General features: G+C 38.7%; 1 protein-coding gene across 1 annotated transcript in view; it reads left to right on the top strand.

The window, feature by feature from the left end:
- The window catches only part of LOC139710701 (uncharacterized), a 31086-nt gene extending 20441 nt beyond the window's left edge, over positions 1–10645 (top strand). The window contains exons 11-16 of the mRNA XM_071622621.1: positions 931–1835; positions 2262–2448; positions 3047–3197; positions 6744–6893; positions 7364–7470; positions 8137–10645. Of these exons, the coding sequence (XP_071478722.1) occupies positions 931–1835; positions 2262–2448; positions 3047–3197; positions 6744–6893; positions 7364–7470; positions 8137–9221 (2585 nt within the window). The 3' untranslated portion in view covers positions 9222–10645. The remainder of the gene's footprint in view (positions 1–930; positions 1836–2261; positions 2449–3046; positions 3198–6743; positions 6894–7363; positions 7471–8136) is intronic.
- The last annotated feature ends 8637 nt before the right edge of the window (positions 10646–19282 follow it).

The raw sequence follows: 19282 nt of genomic DNA on the forward strand, positions 1-19282 counted from the left end.
AATGCCTGAAGATATTTTCTTGAAACTTAGTGTATACATGTATTACCCAATTAAGATTCTCTGGTAAAAGTTTGGGTTATGAGGTCAAAGGTCAAAGGTCAAAAGGTCAAGTAAAAATATTAAAACTTCTTTTTTTTCTCCGTACCTTGGAAATTGTTCAAGGTATCTTCATGGAACATAGTATATACATGTACTGACTGGAATTGATTATCTAGAGAATGTAGGGTTCATGGGGTCAAAGGTCAGGGGTCAAAGGTCAAGTGCAACACTTCAAAATTTTACTATTTCCCTCATATTTATGCAATGCCAGCAGGGTTATTTTTTTTTTTTACACTTGGTGTATGCATGTGTAACCTAATAGAAATTCTCTGGAAAGTTTTGTTTTTCTTCTTTTTTTGCCTCAAAGGTCAAAAGGTCAAAGATCAAGTGAAAGTGCTGAACTAACTTTTTCCTCCATATCTCGGAAGTGGCTCAAGTGGCTTGAAACTTAGTACATATTATGCATGTTCTACCTGAAAGTGATTATCTTATGAATTTTAGGGTCAAGGGCCAGATGAAAATGGTAACAATTTACTATTCAATTCAGAAATTCTCACCAATTCTCCACACCTGTACCTTGAAAATTACTCAATGCCTAAATGTATGAATGGGTCAAAGTCAAGTTAAAGTCCTTAAATCCCTAGATACATGCTCTCCTATTCATCCAATTAAACCTAGGTCAAGGAAGGTGAACATTCAACACATTTGTGACAAATTTGTTATTTCAATATTTTGCCAATTTTGTGAAAATGTAATCACACATTGTCCACATGTACTATCTAGACCTATTGGGAAAATCATGCATTATGGCGGAGGCATACCAGTCGCCAAAGCGACATTTCTACTTTTTACTATTATTACTTTTTTTTGTGGGTTGGGGGGAATCTGCAGATAACTTTACAAGTGCGTCCTCTCGCCCTATGATTGACCTCACTGATGGAAGACCAGGCAAAGCTGACAGCAGCAACCTGGATTCCAGAGATCGAAGGAGTAACTTCAGTAACAGCTATGATGACTTTGAGAGCTTTGGGAGCAGGCACACCATCAATAAATCCACCATGGAGAGTGAAGATGGAGATCGCTTGCCCAGAGAGGACCTGACAATGAGCCGCGCAACGAGGACAGACGCCGACGTCGACATCGATGACGATGACGGTGAGGCAGGGTTGAGTTCGAGGACCGAGAGCACCCAGCCCCCACCACCACCACCACCTCCACTGCCACCCCTCTCTCCAGGGGCTGTAAGTGGTAGAGACAGTAGCCGCAGCAACACGACCTTTAGCGAGATGGCATCAGAGAGTCGCCCTCAGAGTCAAGTGGAGAGGAACATCTCCAGGCAAGATGTGGAGGAGGTGTCATCAGGGGTGCAGAGCCTCTCCCTCAGCAAGAGCAGCTCGGTGGGAAGCGGGATTAAGGCCGCGATCAGCGATGCGGAGGTCGCAAAAGCGAGTGAGAAGATCAAGAGGAGTCTGGTGAGCTTTGCTGACGACGAGCAAGACATGCTGGATGACCTCGTCAACAGCCTCGGGGATGCATTCGAGAGCAAGAGTGGCAGAGAGAGCAAGAGCAGCAAAGGTAGCGGTGAGCTGCAGGGACTGAGAGAAGAAGAAGCAGATGAAGCAGGGGAGGAGGAGGAGGAGGCGGTCAGTGAGGAAGATGAAGAAGACTTTGACGAACAGAAGATCCGATGCAAGGGAGCTCTTCTGGCGATGCACGTGGGGAAATTCCTGGCAGAGAAGTCGAACTTTACACAAGCCGACGAGATGCTGATGTTGGCGTACGACAGGATCATAGAGGTATTGGCACTGTCACACTCCACTTACATTATTTATATATATATTGTATCATGTCCAGTGTACTTTTAACCAATGTGCAGCTCTTTATATACCTGTGTAAATGGTTGGATGGACAGCAGTAAGATTAAAAACAGAATGCTTCATGTGACTCCAAGTGTAAATGAGCTCAGACTTACAGATTTTATAAATGGATCACCTACTGTGAGGGTAGGTGGTATGTTGTCCAAGTAATCGCAGTAATGTGACAGACCAGAGTGGAAATGAACTTTGTATTCAATACATTTGATTATCAGATATGGGGATCTACTTCCATCAAAAAGACTTTATTTCACACAAGTAAAAAACAGTGTTTTCCCTTGAAAAAAAAAAAAAAGAAAGATAGCATTTAACCCTCTCACATCATCTCACCCTCTGTTGCCATGGCAGAGTTTCCCCTTGACACACAAGGAGCAGCTCCTTCTGGTGGAGGTGCAGGAGAGCATCGGAGAGCGCCACCTCTTCGAGCTCCGCAAGGACGAGGCCCAGCGATTCTTCAACAAGGCGCTCAACACGCTGGCGCATATCATCGAGGAGGAATCTTACGATGACATCAAGCCACTGTTGGAGAGCAAAGGTACATCTTCCACACTCATCTGTACTCGAAACTGATGCCTTGTTGATTTTGCCCTCTGTAGGCAACACATTTCTCGTGTATCTGAGCACATATTTTTACCGTTCATGTGAAACAGAAATCTAGGTCTGTTTCTCTTCAAATGAGCTTTTCTTTTTTCTTTGGAAAAGCATATTATTCTATACTTTGATTTGCAAATGTACAGTGGCTTCTATGTTTGGTTTTCTGTGTGAAAGATGAGGAAAAAAAACAACAACCCAAACACACATAGCAGTAACATTCGGAGGCAAGATGAGCATGCAGGCAGTTTATATTTTACCACAAGGTGAATATCAAGGGTAGAAGAACCAAAGTAATCTTTCCCGATTGCTGCTGAAGTCTAGTAATTTGGGACAATGTAAGGGATAACACTCTTTTTGTCATTCGTGGTGATCTGGTAGCTTGAGGGTTTAGATATTAACCCATTACGTCCCAAGCATCATATATCTGTGGGTTGATGCTGTGCAAAGTTAACAATGACAAGGTGATAATTTCTCAGCAAAATTCTTCACCACTGATGTATCTCTCATTCATCGGTGCCTTCTTCTCTCCCCCTGTCTAGGACGACTTCTCAATCGGCTGGGTAACATGGCAGTTCACGACTTTCAAGTGGGAGCAGCTGAGGAGGCCCTGGTTGAAGCAAGCGAGTGCATGAAGAGGGCTGGCAGTGTAGCTGGCATCGCCACAGCCCAATTCCACCTGGGTTTTCTCAAGTAAGGTTTCTTTTCTTAGTAACAGTATGCCTGTCGTCTGTGCAAAAATTCAGTGCTTGCTTGTTCACGTGTGCTTGTCATACCAGGATATTTTGTTTTGTTTCTGTCTTTTTAAAAAAAAGTGAATCTCCACTGTATGTTCAAGCTGGTTTGAATGAAGAGTCAAGTGCAAATCACTGAAAATTGAAACTTTTGTCATAAACAGACAAAATGATGGAGTTATTGAATTTTAGGTTTTATATGTTCTTTTGAAATGGGATGTGGTCACATTCACAAATGCAAATGGAGAGATTTTTATGCCTCTCTAATGTGCTTTCTTACACTCAAGCCTTCATTATTTGTCTAATCCAAATGAGAAAAAAAAAGAAAGATATTTTCATCTGGAGAATTATTAGAAGTAAATCTATATTATTTTGTTATGTGTGGGGGAGAGTTACATATACTGAAAAAAAAATTGTCAAAAGTGATTCGTCAATGTATTTGCAAACCAGTGAACAAGTTGTGAGGTATTGACGTCGTCAACTAATGTGATCATAGCGGCACTGGAAAACATGTGAACCTTACAATTCCATGACTGTATTATTTTGTTGACTGATTTAACATCAAATTACTTAACATGGGTGTCTGTCGGCCCCGATAATTTGAGTCTTTCTATTATAAAAGGATAGTGCATGATGCTGTGACAAAGTGAAGAGAAAAACATGTTTTGAGTTCTTCTTGTAGTGCCAGGTTTAGTACATAAAATATATGCTTAAAAGATATTCAGCTGATTGTGAAGCATCAACATTATCAATGGTTTCGATGTCAACTATCAGTTTTTTTTTTTTGCCGTATGGAGGCTTTTGCACAGTAGGTTCTGCAGGCTTCTTTAATGAGTTCAAGATTTACTGAATGAACAATGGAATTCTGAATGCTATGATAAATGTATGGTTTATAAAAATATGTGATTTTATATCATATTTTGGAGAAAAGTGCTGGTATTTAGGAGCATGACTGAACTAGATGTAATCAGAAATCCTACTTCATTGATTGATTGATGCACACCTGTAAGTAAATGCATGCTAGAGTTGCAAGTCTGTAGCCACTGAAGTGTATCTGAACTCAATTGCTTTGAACAAAGCGAAGACAATAGTGATTGCATTGACCTTGGGTTGTATTGTGTGTTCCTACACACTCTATATTTGGTTGTCAATGAGGTACAGATTTGCTGCAGTGAATACACCATCATCCTTGTTGTTGTGAGGACAGTAGATGTGTGGGGGAGAGACACACATTGTCTGGTATTGATTCCTCTGAAGGACTAGGAATCCTTACAACACGACCCCCTTTAAAGGGATGGTACAGTTTCTGTTGAGACAGGGCTACATGTTTCCGGCATTTTTTGATGATGGTTTCTTTTGAGATAATGAGAAACCTCTAATGAAATATGAAAGAGCATATATATGAGGAATTCAAAGTGTATTTGATGAAAATTGGTTAATGGCTGGGATATCCAAAACAAAGCAATCATGATAAAAGGTGGGACCCACCTTTTATTAGGATTCCTTTGTTTTACTCTGTTTTTGGATATCTCAGCCATTTCAAAACCCATTTTCATCAAATAAAATTTGAATTCCTCCTAGAATTTTATGCTCTTTTTGCATTTTATGTAGTGGTTTCTATCAAAGTGCCTCTCAAAAAGTTCAAAGCAGAATCCTCATCTCAACCGATACTATACCATAGAGACGGCAAAGTTGACAAAACTAGGCTTCTTATTACCTCTGCCAAGGGAGAAGGTTATGTTTTTGTTACTGTTGGTTTGTGTGTTTGTGTGTTCGTTAGTTAGTTTGTCCGTGTGCAAAATAACTAACAAAATAGTTAACGGACTGGGATGAATCTTGCAGGAAAGGTTGAGAATGACACAAGTAACAAACGATTAACTTTTGGTAGTGATCCGAGAATTTTGGGGGAATTTATGAAGGATTTTTGGTAATTTGGCAGGTAAGGTCAATGAACTTGGGAGCTCAGGCTTCGCGTATTTTAGGTTTGCATGTGCGCACTAAAGTGCGTGCTCTAGTTTCTGCTAGGGCGAGGCGTGCCGTGCAGCTGAGGGTTTATGACGTAACAAAGGCTTCTATATTGGGAGATCGGGCGGTTTTCAGCACACAATGCTATATAAGTACATATGGGTGGAAATCTCTGTGGAAGAACAAGATCAGTGGTGGAAATGAGCTGCAGCTTGGCGGAGGTCTGCGCTCTCAGAGTGCTTCTCTAGTTTGATGATGATTTCTTTTGAGATAATGAGAAACCTCTAATGAAATATGGAAGAGCATAACATTCTAAGAGGAATTCAAAGTGTATTTGATGAAAATTGGTTAATGGCTGGGATATCCAAAACAAAGCAATCATGATAAAAGGTGGGACCCACCTTTTATTAGGATTTCTTTGTTTTACTTTGTTTTTTGGATATCTCAGCCATTTCAAAACCCATTTTCATCAAATAAGATTTGAATTCCTCCTAGAAGTTTATGCTCTTTTTGCATTTTATGTAGTGGTTTCTGTTTAAGTACCTCTCAAAAGGTTCAAAGCTGAATCCTCATCTCAACCACTACTATACCATCCCTTTAAGCCTTAGAGACTGCAAAGTTGACAAAACTAGGCTTCTTAAGTTACTTTCATGTTACAATGTAGATTTTCATCGTCAGGCCCTGTCATTGATAAAGACGCTTTTTCCATTTCCAGTAGGAGCAGTTTATATCCAAAGATTTATTTATCAATTTTTTTGTTGGTTCAAGTTTGAGTTTAATCATTCAGTGTCATGTTGAGATAAGTCATCCATTAAGAATTGATCTTTTGCTCCAGTAGTGATTCATATCACATTTGCAGCTGAGCAAGTGATCATTCCTGTACTGCTCCTAGGGTAGAGAACAATGATCCTCTGTCAAATCTGGGAGTCAAGTTCACAAATTGTTCAAACATAAGAGTTTCCCGAAGTCATGCTCATATGCTATTGCCTTTTAGTTGTACTGCAGCGATGTAGAGAGCTTCACTGTAGATAATTTGTATGCATGATGGAAATGGTCACTGTAAAGCAAGATATCTTAGCAGTATGAAATTTTTACAAATTGGAGCTGATGGCCTTTTTTCCAACACAAAGTTTTTGTGAAAATTTGTTACCTGCATTCAGTGCAATAGTGTAGACAAGAACTTTCACACACATTTTAATCTTGCGTGTCTTGGCTCTCGCAAAATTCTTGAATTTAAAATGCACACAAACTTTCATCTTTTTAACAGTACTTCTCATCCCTGAAAGACAGATGTCCCTTGATGGATGGATGGATGGATGGATGGATAGATGATTGATGATTGAAAGGATGGATGGATAGATAGATAATGAAAGGATTAATGGATGGATGAATGATAGAATGGATGCATGCATGAATAGTTGATTGATGAATAGTGGATGGATGGATGAATAGTAGATAGAAGGATGGATGAATAGTGAATGGGTAATGAATGGATGGTGATTGGATGGATGCTAACGGTAAATTGTCTTGTCTCCCACAGAATGAGAATGAAACAGTACGGCCCTGCTCAAGCCAGTCTGCAGGAAGCTCTCCAGGTCCGAGAGCGATGGTACGGGTCTGCTCACCCGTCAGTGGCAGAAGTTCTCAATGAGCTTGCAGGGTTGTACTGCAGACATGATAACGAGGAAAGGTGTGTATTCAAACCAAGAATCTGTCACTGAAATGACACCCATTTTCTACTTCCAAGCAGAAAGCTGTTGGTGTAGGAGGTTTTCAGTACAGCACTTGGACCCTTCTTGTTTTCAAATGACCATATTTTGTGCTACCATGGTGTAAATGCTGCTTGCTGAAAGCAAAGGTAGCTATTAAATGATGTGCCTATATTCCTTTAATATCAGTGTTTGCATTTTGTTTTGTTTTTAAGACCTATGAACGTGAGATGGTTTGTATCCTGAATGTAGAATTATGGATAACTGACATGATGAATGTTGGACAATGTAAATGATATATATTACTGTGCAACAAAGAAGATTAGCAGTACTTACATCCGAGAAGATTACTTGCAGACCGACATATTGCAATTGCTGTCATGTGAGTGTTTGGCAAGCGGAAATAAAACTACTGCATTAAGAGTTCAACACCTTATGTCTACCAATGCAGCTATGACAGACTGAGAGCAGAGTCATATTACAGGAGGGCACTAAAGATCAGAGAGGACGCCTTCGGTGATGACCACTTGCTGGTTGCCACGACACTGTATCATCTGGGTAGGCAGGAATAATGACAGCTGTTCCTCTTACTCTAAGGAAATCTCCACAAATGTTCATATTTTAAAAGCTTGCTTTATGGTGCTGGCACACATTATCAAAAATTGAAAATTTGTTGTTTGCTGAGACATTAGAACGAGTGTCTACACATCATTTTTCATATGAATGTTTTGCGCTTTCCATCATAGCTGATTTGATAGATTAGTTCTTTTAAAGATGCAGAATGGTATGAACTTTCTCACCAATTAACTTGCAACAACCGAAGATTGTAACTGACATGTACTGCTTTTTGGTTAAAGTTAAGAACAATCTTGTAAACTACATATTCTCTAATCAGCAATGTGTACAATTCCAAATTGAGAGTTATAGCACCCTTGCCCAAATAATGGTTGTTGCTGTTTTAAGCATAACTCCTAGGATTATATATGACTTGTTAGTGACATGCCTCCACACCCAGAATGCAAGACATCTCAGATTTTCTGCAGAGATCAGATTAATTTACAGTAGTTCTTGAAGACATGCCATGTATGTAGTTGGAATACTGGATATTTTTTTGAATAGCAAAATGTCATTTTTTTTTGTGGCACTGAATAATATGCACAATGAAACTCCTTGATAATTTCAGGTGATTTGACAATGTTTTACTTGCTCTCTTAATTGATGAAGGCAAACTTCTGAGAGAGGATGGCAGTTTCCAGTCCAAGAAGGAGGCTCTGGCTGTGATGAGCCGAGCCCTTGACATTCGCACAACCAAGTTTGGTGCTCACCACAAGCTGACCTACTGCATACGGAATGCTGTGAAGAGCTTGCGAAAAGAACTCAACAGGGGTGACTATGATCGCGCCCCGGTCAAGCCTCCAGACAAGCGCTCCAAGCAGAATCCTCGCAGTAGCCTCAGCTTCCGAGAGCAGGATCTCCTGAAAGTCGGACAGAGGAGTCCCAGCCGCTCCCCGAGTCGTTCGCCGAGCCGAGGGGGCTCTGGACATGGTGGCCGCAAGAGCCCACGGGCCTGGCAGAGTGAGGATCGGAGTCAGTCCCCCCGACGGGGCAGCGGCCATCAGGGTGGTCCTCGCAGTAGCTTTCAGTATGGCAGAAGTGGACACTCGGACCGGAATGCTGTAGTAAGAGACAGAGCACAGAGCTTTCCAGCCATCAAGTTCTCAGGAGAGCAGGAGTTAGTTCCAGGAAATCATGGCAGGCAGAACAAGGTACCAGCAAACTCCAGCTCAGCCTCCTCCACATCCTCCACCTCCTCCTCCTCTGGCAAGGGTCCCACCCTCCGTGCGAAGTATCTCCACGACGGTCGCAGCGAGGGAAAAGATGACAGCGTCTCATTTGCGGAGGGCCACACAGTGCTGGGGAGCAGCGAAATGAACGATGATGCATCGTCAGAGGGAGAGAAGATAGGGGAGAGGAATCGTGGCCAAGAAGCAGCGAGCAGCAGGCGCTCATACTCAGCAGTTAGCGGGTCAAAGACTGCTATCAGTGATGTATCGGTTGCCTCGCACAGCGGCAGTGAGCCCTCCCCATTTGAAGGTAACGTTAATGGTCCTAAGAGCAAGATCACTGACCTCCTTAGAGACGAACCTGCTCCCAGGCCGAAGAGTGTAGACATGAGCATCAACAGTGCTGCCTGGTATCACGGCAAAGGGCGCTACCCCAAAGATCAGCGAGATATCTACCCTCCTCGCAGGCATCAGCAGAGACCGAACAGACATCAGCTGCCTGAAACGAATACAAACGGAAAGTAGGAGATTAACTTTGTAGGAGACATCTGGTGTATGTCATGCCATATTTGATCATTATGACTACCCAAATATTGAGGTGCGATGGGCTCTTTCTACCGATGAAATCTGTAGAATTGAACACATCACAATATATTTATCGCGCTTTCCCTTTTTCCTGTTGTGCATAGGCATGACTTTCCAATGCTCACTGCATCATAATTTGTGGTTTGGAAGCTGTCTGTGACAATTTCAATGAGCAGTTTTGTAGAGTACAGTGTGATATTGGCAATTTGCTACATTTACTCAACCAGAGCTACAAAGCATTTCAATTTGTCTTGTGAAATGAGGGACACATTCAGCTGATATAAGCCTGGAAATATAGATGTCTTCTGAAAACCTGCTATGCAACAATTTTACAGTGGTGGTGCTGATTAATCTGTGAACAACTTCAATTGTCAAGTAAAATGAAACGGAACATCATTTTTGCCAATTAATTCTCACGTGCATGTAAGTTTTTTTTTTTTTTTTTGAATTGACAGAAAAGAAAATTGTTTTTGGAATCTCTTCAAAACTACCCAATTGACCAAGTTGTACAATAGATAAGACTGTTCATGCCAGAATGATTAATTAAGTGTGGTATCAGGTTGTTATTAGATTGTGGACAACTATGATTAGTGTTTCGTTGATAAAGGAGCTTAGTCCAATCAGTGGGGATGACATACAAGCTGTTCTGCAGGCCAATTGCAGTTGTAGATATAAAATGCAGCTTTGTGTGAAAATTGATAAAGAAAAAAAAAGTTTTAGATACTTTTTAAACTGTCAGATAAACACTGTACAAATTCAAGAAATAGAACAATTACCTAACTCTGTGAATACATTCAGATTTCAGTTATGAAATGCTGCTTCAAGTTTTTAGCATGTCTGAGAAACGGTGCCTGGGAACTGTGCCTACAAACTGCCTGAAAGGTTGTTCAATTTTTACAGAAGCTTACATCAAGAAAAGATAAAAACAGCACAAAACATTGTCATGCAGCTGAAATTCATAAAGATTTTATATAGAAGAGAGCCTATGGCTATTTTGAAATATTCAAAGATATCAAGGGAATTCTTTCTAACTCTTGGCATGTATATGTGATCCTCGCATTTACTATGTCGCCAATGACACTCTCAGGATAATATTGTCACTCACTCTTGCTCCTAGAAAGAACTCTAAAATTTGCCAGGTGGTGGGGCTTGAAAAATCAAGCGCTTTTCTGTCCCGTTGAGTGTTCTTGTCTGTTGTGGGTAACAGTCTTTCCGAGTGCAGTGTGTGCATTGCTGCAAATAAGATGTACATAACAGAATTTTTATGCAAATTTTGTCTTGCAATGTGATATATTTCATAGCAGAATCTAACTCTCAAGTGTAGGCATGCAGAACAAATATACAGCATGAAGAGGATCTTATGATAAGAGCCAGACATTTTTTTTTCTGCTTTGTTTTGTCTGTCTGATTTTGTATATTTGTTTTATGTAATTCTTTTCTTGAAGTTTGCTGTGAAAATTTCATGTTATGATATTTGTTTTAACTTTTGCGTGATTTTTTTACAGTGTTTGTATGCTTGCAGCATACCTTTATATAAAAAAAGAGGCTCTTACCAAATTGATTCATTTGTATATATGTATGTGTACATATATCCATGATTCTTACCTATGCTGAAAACACAATCATTAAATCTTGTGAATGCTAATATGTACTAACTTCATGGTGCCATTTTTATCAAGATATTCCAAAAATAAAATGTTACTTTTAGTGTGTACCTGTCCTAAATGGCAGCATGTCAGTGTGATTTTAGGAACTAAGAAGATAAAATGACATCATAGCTACCAAAAACTGAAAACAATTTGCTTTAGTGTGAGTGTAGAATTGCATCATATTTACTGGGGACTAAAAATGATTTGCTTGGACATGATTAGTGTACAATTCAAATGCTGATTTCAGGAATACACATTCCAAGCAATTCCTCATTGTTGTTTTTGCTTTTGTTTTTGTTTTCCAGTCAGCCTGCTCTCTTCTGTCTATGTTCTTCTCAGTTTTTCGTCTAATGCAATAACTTCATTGTCTTTCAGAATGTTGCCTCAAAGTTTGTGATGTGCTTGATATATTATGTTCTGTCGTATTTGTTGAACATTGTTGTACTTTACCCAACTCTGTTGTTCCAATGTCAAATCAGATATTTATGTCTAGTAGAGCATCAAATAGGAAACTGTTAAACTGTCAGAAATGTGGTGAAGTTGTCAGTCCTAACCCTGTGAGTGTCCAATGTGTGATAACCATTAGTGTATGGTCATTAATGCTTCTTCCATTGGCAAGGGAATGGTTAAGCTGTCTGGTAGTGAGTCTCCTGAATTATGCTCTCCAATGGAAAAACAAAAACAAGAAGAAGTGGGGTTTAATCAGTTTTCAAATATCAAGAAACCATTTTTTATATCACTGAGGATAGCTGCTTCTGCAATAAATTCTTTCTTACATTTGGTATATTAAGCTGTATTTATATTTAGAAACTAAAAACTCCAAAAATAAGTGGCAGATTGTTTTGTATAATGTGTAGTACTTAACAATGAGTGCATAGGGCAAAAACAAGCAATCAAGGAGAGATGAATATGAAAAGAGTACAATGTCAGACTCCCCTTCCTCTCTTGAATGTCTGTCCGTCCTTCCAAACTATTAAAAGCCAAGGTATTGCTCATTTTGATAACTCTGCATCAGTAAATAATATAAATAATTATATCACAGGGCAAGAGAGATTCAGGCTCAAAAAGAAAGAAAAACAGAAAAAAAAAATGGCATTTTTGTCACTTGATTATTTTTTCTTGTTTGTGAAATTGTCAACTCCCAACAGACTTGTTTTTTGTTTTTTCTTAATGGTATTGATATATGCTTGTGAAAGACTTCATATATTGATTATATTACAGCTGGTTGAAGAAGGAAATGGCTTACCTGTAATGAAATTTGAAGCTATTGTCACTTTCCTGGGAGAAACATGATTAAATTTAATCAATGTCGTGGTAGTCTCACTTTTTTGTCCCCGCCGAACGAGTTCGAGCAGGGGACTATGAAACAGGCTCCGTACGTGTGTGTGTCCGTCCCTCCGTCCGTCCGTGTGTCCGTGTGTGCGTCCGTGTGTGATCAAAATCTTCAATTTGCTACTTCTCTGTCATTTATGAGCCAATTTTGATTCTGTTTGCTTTATATGATAGCACTACATGGGAGCTTTGAAACTTCTACACAGAATTTCAGTCGTGACCTTTGACCTTGACCTTTGACCTATATTGTACATTTTGCTACAAAATGCTACTCCTTCGCCATTTCTAACCCGATTTCGATTCCGTTTGCTTTATATGATGGCACTAGGTGAGGGCTTCAAAACTTCTACACAGAATTTTGACCTTTGCCTTCTTTGACCTTTGACCTTGATTTTTGACCTATATCGTACATTTTGCTACAAAATGCTACTCCTTCGCCATTTCTAACCCGTTTTCGATTCCGTTTGCTTTATGTGATGGCACTAGGTGAGGGCTTCAAAACTTCTACACAGAATTTTGACCTTTGCCTTCTTTGACCTTTGACCTTGATTTTTGACCTATATTGTACATTTTGCTACAAAATGCTACTCCTTCGCCATTTCTAACCCGATTTCGATTCCGTTTGCTTTATGTGATGGCACTAGGTGAGGGCTTCAAAACTGCTACACAGAATTTTGACCTTTGCCTTCTTTGACCTTGATTTTTGACCTATATTGTACATTTTGCTACAAAATGCTACTCCTTCGCCATTTCTAACCCGATTTCGATTCCGTTTGCTTTATGTGATGGCACTAGGTGAGGGCTTCAAAACTTCTACACAGAATTTTGACCTTTGCCTTCTTTGACCTTTGACCTTGATTTTTGACCTGTATTGTACATTGGCTACAAAATGCTACTCCTTCGCCATTTCTAACCCGATTTCGATTCCGTTTGCTTTATGTGATGGCACTAGGTGAGGCTTCAAAACTTTACACAGAATTTTGACCTTTGCCTTCTTTGACCTTTGACCTTGATTTTTGACCTGTATTGTACATTGGCTATAAAATGCTACTCCTTCGCCATTTCTAACCCGATTTCGATTCCGTTTGCTTTATGTGATGGCACTAGGTGAGGGCTTCAAAACTTTTACACAGAATTTTGACCTTTGACTTCTTTGACCTTTGACCTTGATTTTTTACCTATATTGCACATTTTGCTACAAAATGCTACTTCCGGCGGGGACATATATTACGCACCGCGTAATTTCTACTTTTCCTTGTTTTTTTTGCATTAAAAGACAGTGAAAAAATGGCTAAAGAATGGCATTTCATTTCTTTTATGAATGTTACTATATTCCAAGAGAAATTATCAGAAATTTAAGAATGTGGGTGTATGGCTTTGTGGTGTAGCTTGTGAAGTAATGGCACTGCATCATTCCTCTATTTTGTCATTCTTCAGCACATGAATATCATATCATATTTCTCTGAAAAATGTTTATTCAATTGCAACCAGATGCCAAGAATTCCAGGCATCTTATTAAATGCACTCGTTCAAAATTACAAAGAAAAGTAGAGTTAACCATCGTGTTTGACATCTTTGTACACAAGTATGAAAAGCATATTATAGTATGAAAATGTATGGTGGATTATGTAACTTATCAGTTCTGTTCTGATATACCAACTTCACCATGGTGTGTGATAGGCATATGATGGGAAATAGAAAATAAGAATTTACATGAAAAATGTAAATCCATACACTTTATGATGTGACTCCATTTAAATGTTATATGTGGTAATGTCTAAATACAGTCATTCAATGTATGCTCAATCTCACTTTTGCTGAATATTTGTGCTGTAATGGATATGCGAGATGATATTTTAGGTTTCTTAGGTACAGTTCGATGGATAGATCACTACATGTTCTTATGCCTTTTTTGTGTACAACAGACACTAAAGTGCCCCCATTTGTAAACACTTTTGAGAAATACATTCCAAATAGAGTATTTTGCTTTTTATAAAGAATACAGAATATAAGATCTTAATATATGAATATATTATATTTGAATACTGTGCCTTCTGCTCCTGTTGTAGACTGTGTAGTGTCAATCTACACTGTGTATAATCAATTTAATATTCTTCTTGAAATACTGTCATTGTATTGTCCGGTGTGTTCATAACAAATCTGTCAAAAGGGTACCAGCATGAGCTGTGACAGAAGTAGTAATATTGAACACACTGATTTCCTCAATCACTCAGCAATTTATTTGGTAATGATGCTTCGAATACCGAGTCTCAGTGAATTGTGGTTTTGTGTCGTACATGTGTTGTTTGGGTGTCTGAAATGGTTCAACGATTCTTTCATCCACATCACAAATATTTGTGTAGTATGTATATTTTGAAATATCTCTTCCTGTGAAATAAGTCGTATGCCTTTAGAGCTAGATCATTTGCTTGACTATCTTAATTCTGCCAGACACAGAGACAGGTAGCTGCTTTTTTTTTCTTCTGAACTGTTCTTTCATCATTACCGAAGGATATTCACTAGTATAAACAAAGGTCTGTGCAGTAGAGTGAACACCCTTTTGTTCTCAATGATGGATTGTATTTTTGTCAGTCTACTGTGTGTACTCCTGTATGTTGTTGTGCAATAATGTACACTGCACAGGGATCCTTTACTGGTCTGTTTGTACATGGCTGTACACGTATATCCGTATCAGTTGTCCTTTTCACAGTGTAATGTGCATTGTGTGTTATGCTACCTTAGAGAAGGTCTATCATACTTGTCTGAATAAAGCAATAACTCTACAGATTAACGATTGTCTTTGATGTCATTTCTTGGCAATGCATTTTTGAGTCTCTCCTCGGTGACATTGGCTACTATGCAATAGGAACCCGAGCAATTCATGTAGATTTTACATCTAGCATATTTATACCTCCGCCAGAAAGTGTTCATGGAGGCACTATGTTTTCAGGTGGTCCGTTCATTCTTCTGTCCTTCCATCCGTCCTTCTGTCCATCCTTCCATAATCAATTTTGTGGACAGTGTACACTGTATCTTATAAACCAATTGCTAATGCTAATGAAACTTGACATATTATGTATGTATAAGTGGATGTAGTTGCATCTATCAACTTTTGGGCGTACATGCTGAAGGTCAAAGGTCAAAGATTAAGGTCAAATTCTTGAAATTTCATTATTTCCCCCATATCTGTGCAATGCCTGAAGTTTTTTTCTTGAAACTCAGTGTATTACCAGATAAAGATTCTCTAGGGAAGGCTTGGTCCATGGGGTCAAAGATCAAAGGTGAAGCAAAAATGCTGAAAGTTCACTTCTTTCTCCGTGCCTGGGAAATGGTTCAAGGTATTTTCATGAAACTTTGTACATAGGCATGTACTGCCTGACAATGATTCTCTTGGAAATTTTTGGATCATTTGATCAAAGGTTAAGAGTCAAAGATCAGGTTGAAGTGCTAAAGTGTTATTACATTATGCTGACATTACACTTTTTCTTCATACTAGAGGTTACTTGGTGCATAAACCTAAACTAGGTAGACCCTATATACATGCATTACTGCATAATGATTCTGCAGGGAAACATTTTGGCCATGGGGTCAAAGGTCAAGTGAAAATGTTGCAATTTTCCATATTTTGAAAATAGCACAATGTATTGTCATGAAAATGGATGGTACCATTTGTCATTTGAAAAATTTGGGCCTTAGGGTCAATGGCAACGGTCAAAACTCAAGTAAAAATACAGTGTAATCAAATCTTACTTTAACCATCCTTCAAAATGAAACCAAGTTCAAGGAAAGTAAGCACTTGGCGCGGGACTTGGCACACTTGTGATGAACGTGTCATTTCAGTTGTTTTGTTTGTTTGTTTTTTTTGCCAATTACGTACGTGAAACTGTCATCTCACATTTTCAAGACGAATAGTCTGGTCCTATTGGGAGAACCATGTGATGTGCAGGAGGTATACCAGTCGCCACGGTAAATTTTTTTGTTGTCTTTACTTTGGTTATAAATTTGAAAATAAAATCTGAATTTGAATCATGCCCTATTTGGTCACCAGTAAATATCAAATTGTTCACACACCATGACAAATAATACAAATTTTTAGAATCCTACATGATGCAATGAACCTAAAATATTGAGTTTTATGACTCTCAGTTATTCTCCCTTTTTTTAATGTGTGGACACATTTTTATTCAAGCTTCTATTTGAATCATGTGTAATGAAATGAGCAGAGTCTGGAGTGAATTTAGTGGAATTACAGATGAGGAAAATGAGAGTGAAATAGATCAAGCACTAAATGTGAAGTTGATGACATGACTAATAGCATTCATTCCATGTCAGAGTTTTTAAAGGGAAGGTAAACCCAAAGAACAATGTGGATTGAGTGAAAGCAGCAGCATTAGTAGAACACATCAGTGAAAGTTTGAGGAAAATCGGACAATCGATGCAAAAGTTATGAATTTTTAAAGTTTTGGTGTTGGAACCGCTGGATGAGGAGACTACTAGAGGATATGACGTATGAGTGGACAACAATACAAAGAAAATATAAAGGAAATTCAACAAAAATTCACTTTTCTAGAATCATGAAAGAGCAATGGACCAACCGCTTTCAGAAAGCAGAGGGAATAATTGCTACCCTTAACATATGTCAATATCAAGTTGATGGAATTTGTAATTTTCATGAAAAATGGATTTTTGCAGAATTTTCTTTATATTTTCTTGGTATTGTTGTCCACTCATACGTCATAACCTCTAGTAGTCTCCTCATCCAGCGGTTCCAACATCAAAACTTTAAAAATTCATAACTTTTGCATCGATTGTCCGATTTTCCTCAAACTTTCACTGATGTGTTCTACTAATGCTGCTGCTTTCACTCAATCCACATTGTTCTTTGGGTTTACCTTCCCTTTAAGTGTATATCATCCAGATCCAGAATGTCACGTTGTACACAAGTTTACCAATAATAGATTATTAGAATTAGCAGACAATCAGAAGTCTAAGTTATTAATTTCCAATTTTCTGTGGATTGTTTTGAATAATTTAATGTGTAATATGTGTATGTATGATACGGGGCTGATGCAACCAGGAAGGGGGGGGGGGGGCCTTGGGCCCCTCTTTTTTTGTGCATAACTCATAGGAATACATATGGTTAAACCACTTGGGGCCCACCACTTTTTCATGCCTCCGCCACGAAGTGGTGCCGGAGGCATTATGTTTTCGGGTTGTCCGTCCGTCCGTCCGTCCGTCCGTCCGTCCGTCCGTCCGTCCTTCCGTCCGTCCGTAATGAATTTTGTGGACAGGTAACTATCAAAACCTTTTGAGGTATCCTAATGAAACTTGGCATGTATGTGTCTTAGGGGGTGAAGTTGTGCCTATCAACTTTTGGGTGCACATGCTCAAGGTCAAAGGTCAAAAGGTCAAGGTCAAATACATAAAATTTCACTATTTCCACCATATCTATGCAATGCCTGAAGATATTTTTTTGAAACTTAGTGTATCCATGTACTACCCAATTAAGATTCTCTGGTGAAAGTTTGGGTCATGAGGTCAAAGGTCAAAGGTCAAAAGGTCAAGTAAAGATATTAAAACTTCACCTTTTTTCTCTGTACCTTGGAAATTGTTCAAGGTATCTTCATGGAACATAGTATATATACATGTACTGACTGGCAGTGATTATCTAGAAAATTTAGGGTTCATGGGGTCAAAGGTCAGGGGTCAAAGGTCAAGGGAAACTCTTCAAAATTTTACTATTTCCGTCATGTTTATGCAATGCTGGCAGGATTTTTTTTTTTTTACACTTGGTGTATGCATGCATAACCTAATAGAGATTCTTTGGAAAGATTTTTTTTTCCTTTTGTTTTTACCTCAAAGGTCAAAAGGTCAAAGAGCAAGTGAAAGTGCTGAACTAAGCTTTTCCTCCATGTGTATCTCGGAAGTGGCTCAAGTTATCTTGAAACATACTACATATTTATGCATGTTCTGCCTGACAGTGATTATTTTATGAATTTTAGGGTCAAAGGCCAGATGAAAATGGTAACAATTTACTTTTCAGTACAGAAATTGCACTTTTTCTCCGTACCTTGAAAATAACTCAATGCATAAACATATGAATGGGTCAAAGTCAAGTTAAAGTCCTTAACTCCCAAATACATGCTCTCCTATTCAAGGAAGGTGAACATTTAACACATTTGTGACAAACTTGTCGTTTTAATATTTTGCCAATTTTGTGAAAATGTAATCACACATTGTCCACATGTACTATCTGGACCTATTAGGAGAATCATGCATTAGGGCGGAGGCATAGCAGTCGCCATAGCGACATTTCTAGTCTTTCTTTTTATTTTAACCCTGGAAGTGACACCAGAAAATTGCACTGAAGTCCAATTCTTTTTTGCCTTTTGCCAGCTAATGAAATCTGGAAGTGGCACCAGAAATATAACCTGCCCCCCCCCCCACTTTCAATGCAGCGCTGGCCCTGATATGATATTTACACCTACATACATAAATTTTATTATTGAATAGTTGAAAGCGTACAGCAAGTTAACTGCAGCGCAAATTGAGCAAATAAACTTTTGCTACTGTTGAAATGAAATGGCACACCTTCTGTTTTGGCACACTTCTGTTTTGAACCCTGAACGAATGGACAAATATATCGTTCTAAGAAATTAAAAGAACTGAAAATTAAGGAAAGGCAGCTTCAATTAAGACTAAAAGTCAGCAAAGATGGCATATGTCGTTTTCATACAAATCTTATACTTCTCTTTTTTATAGTTATTGGAGATACATCATTCAAGAAAATAATATTGCATGCGTGTGTTGTGAAATACTACACTCAGCAAAAAAGAAAAAAAAAGAGAGTAAATACTTTTTCCAGTTTATATTTTTTCATAGAAGATTTTGATGAAAATCAATGTATTATATACCATATTAAAGGTAATGTCATTGGCTATCAACCTAGTAGGTCAATATAAGGTGAAATTTTACGCATGAATAAGCACATTCGTTTTTGTCTACCAAGGCACAAAAGTA

Source organism: Diadema antillarum, unplaced genomic scaffold (assembly GCF_040938485.1).
Source record: "Diadema antillarum isolate AM-2024a unplaced genomic scaffold, OU_Dant_1.0 seq00001554_RagTag, whole genome shotgun sequence".
Classification (NCBI taxonomy): domain Eukaryota; kingdom Metazoa; phylum Echinodermata; class Echinoidea; order Diadematoida; family Diadematidae; genus Diadema; species Diadema antillarum.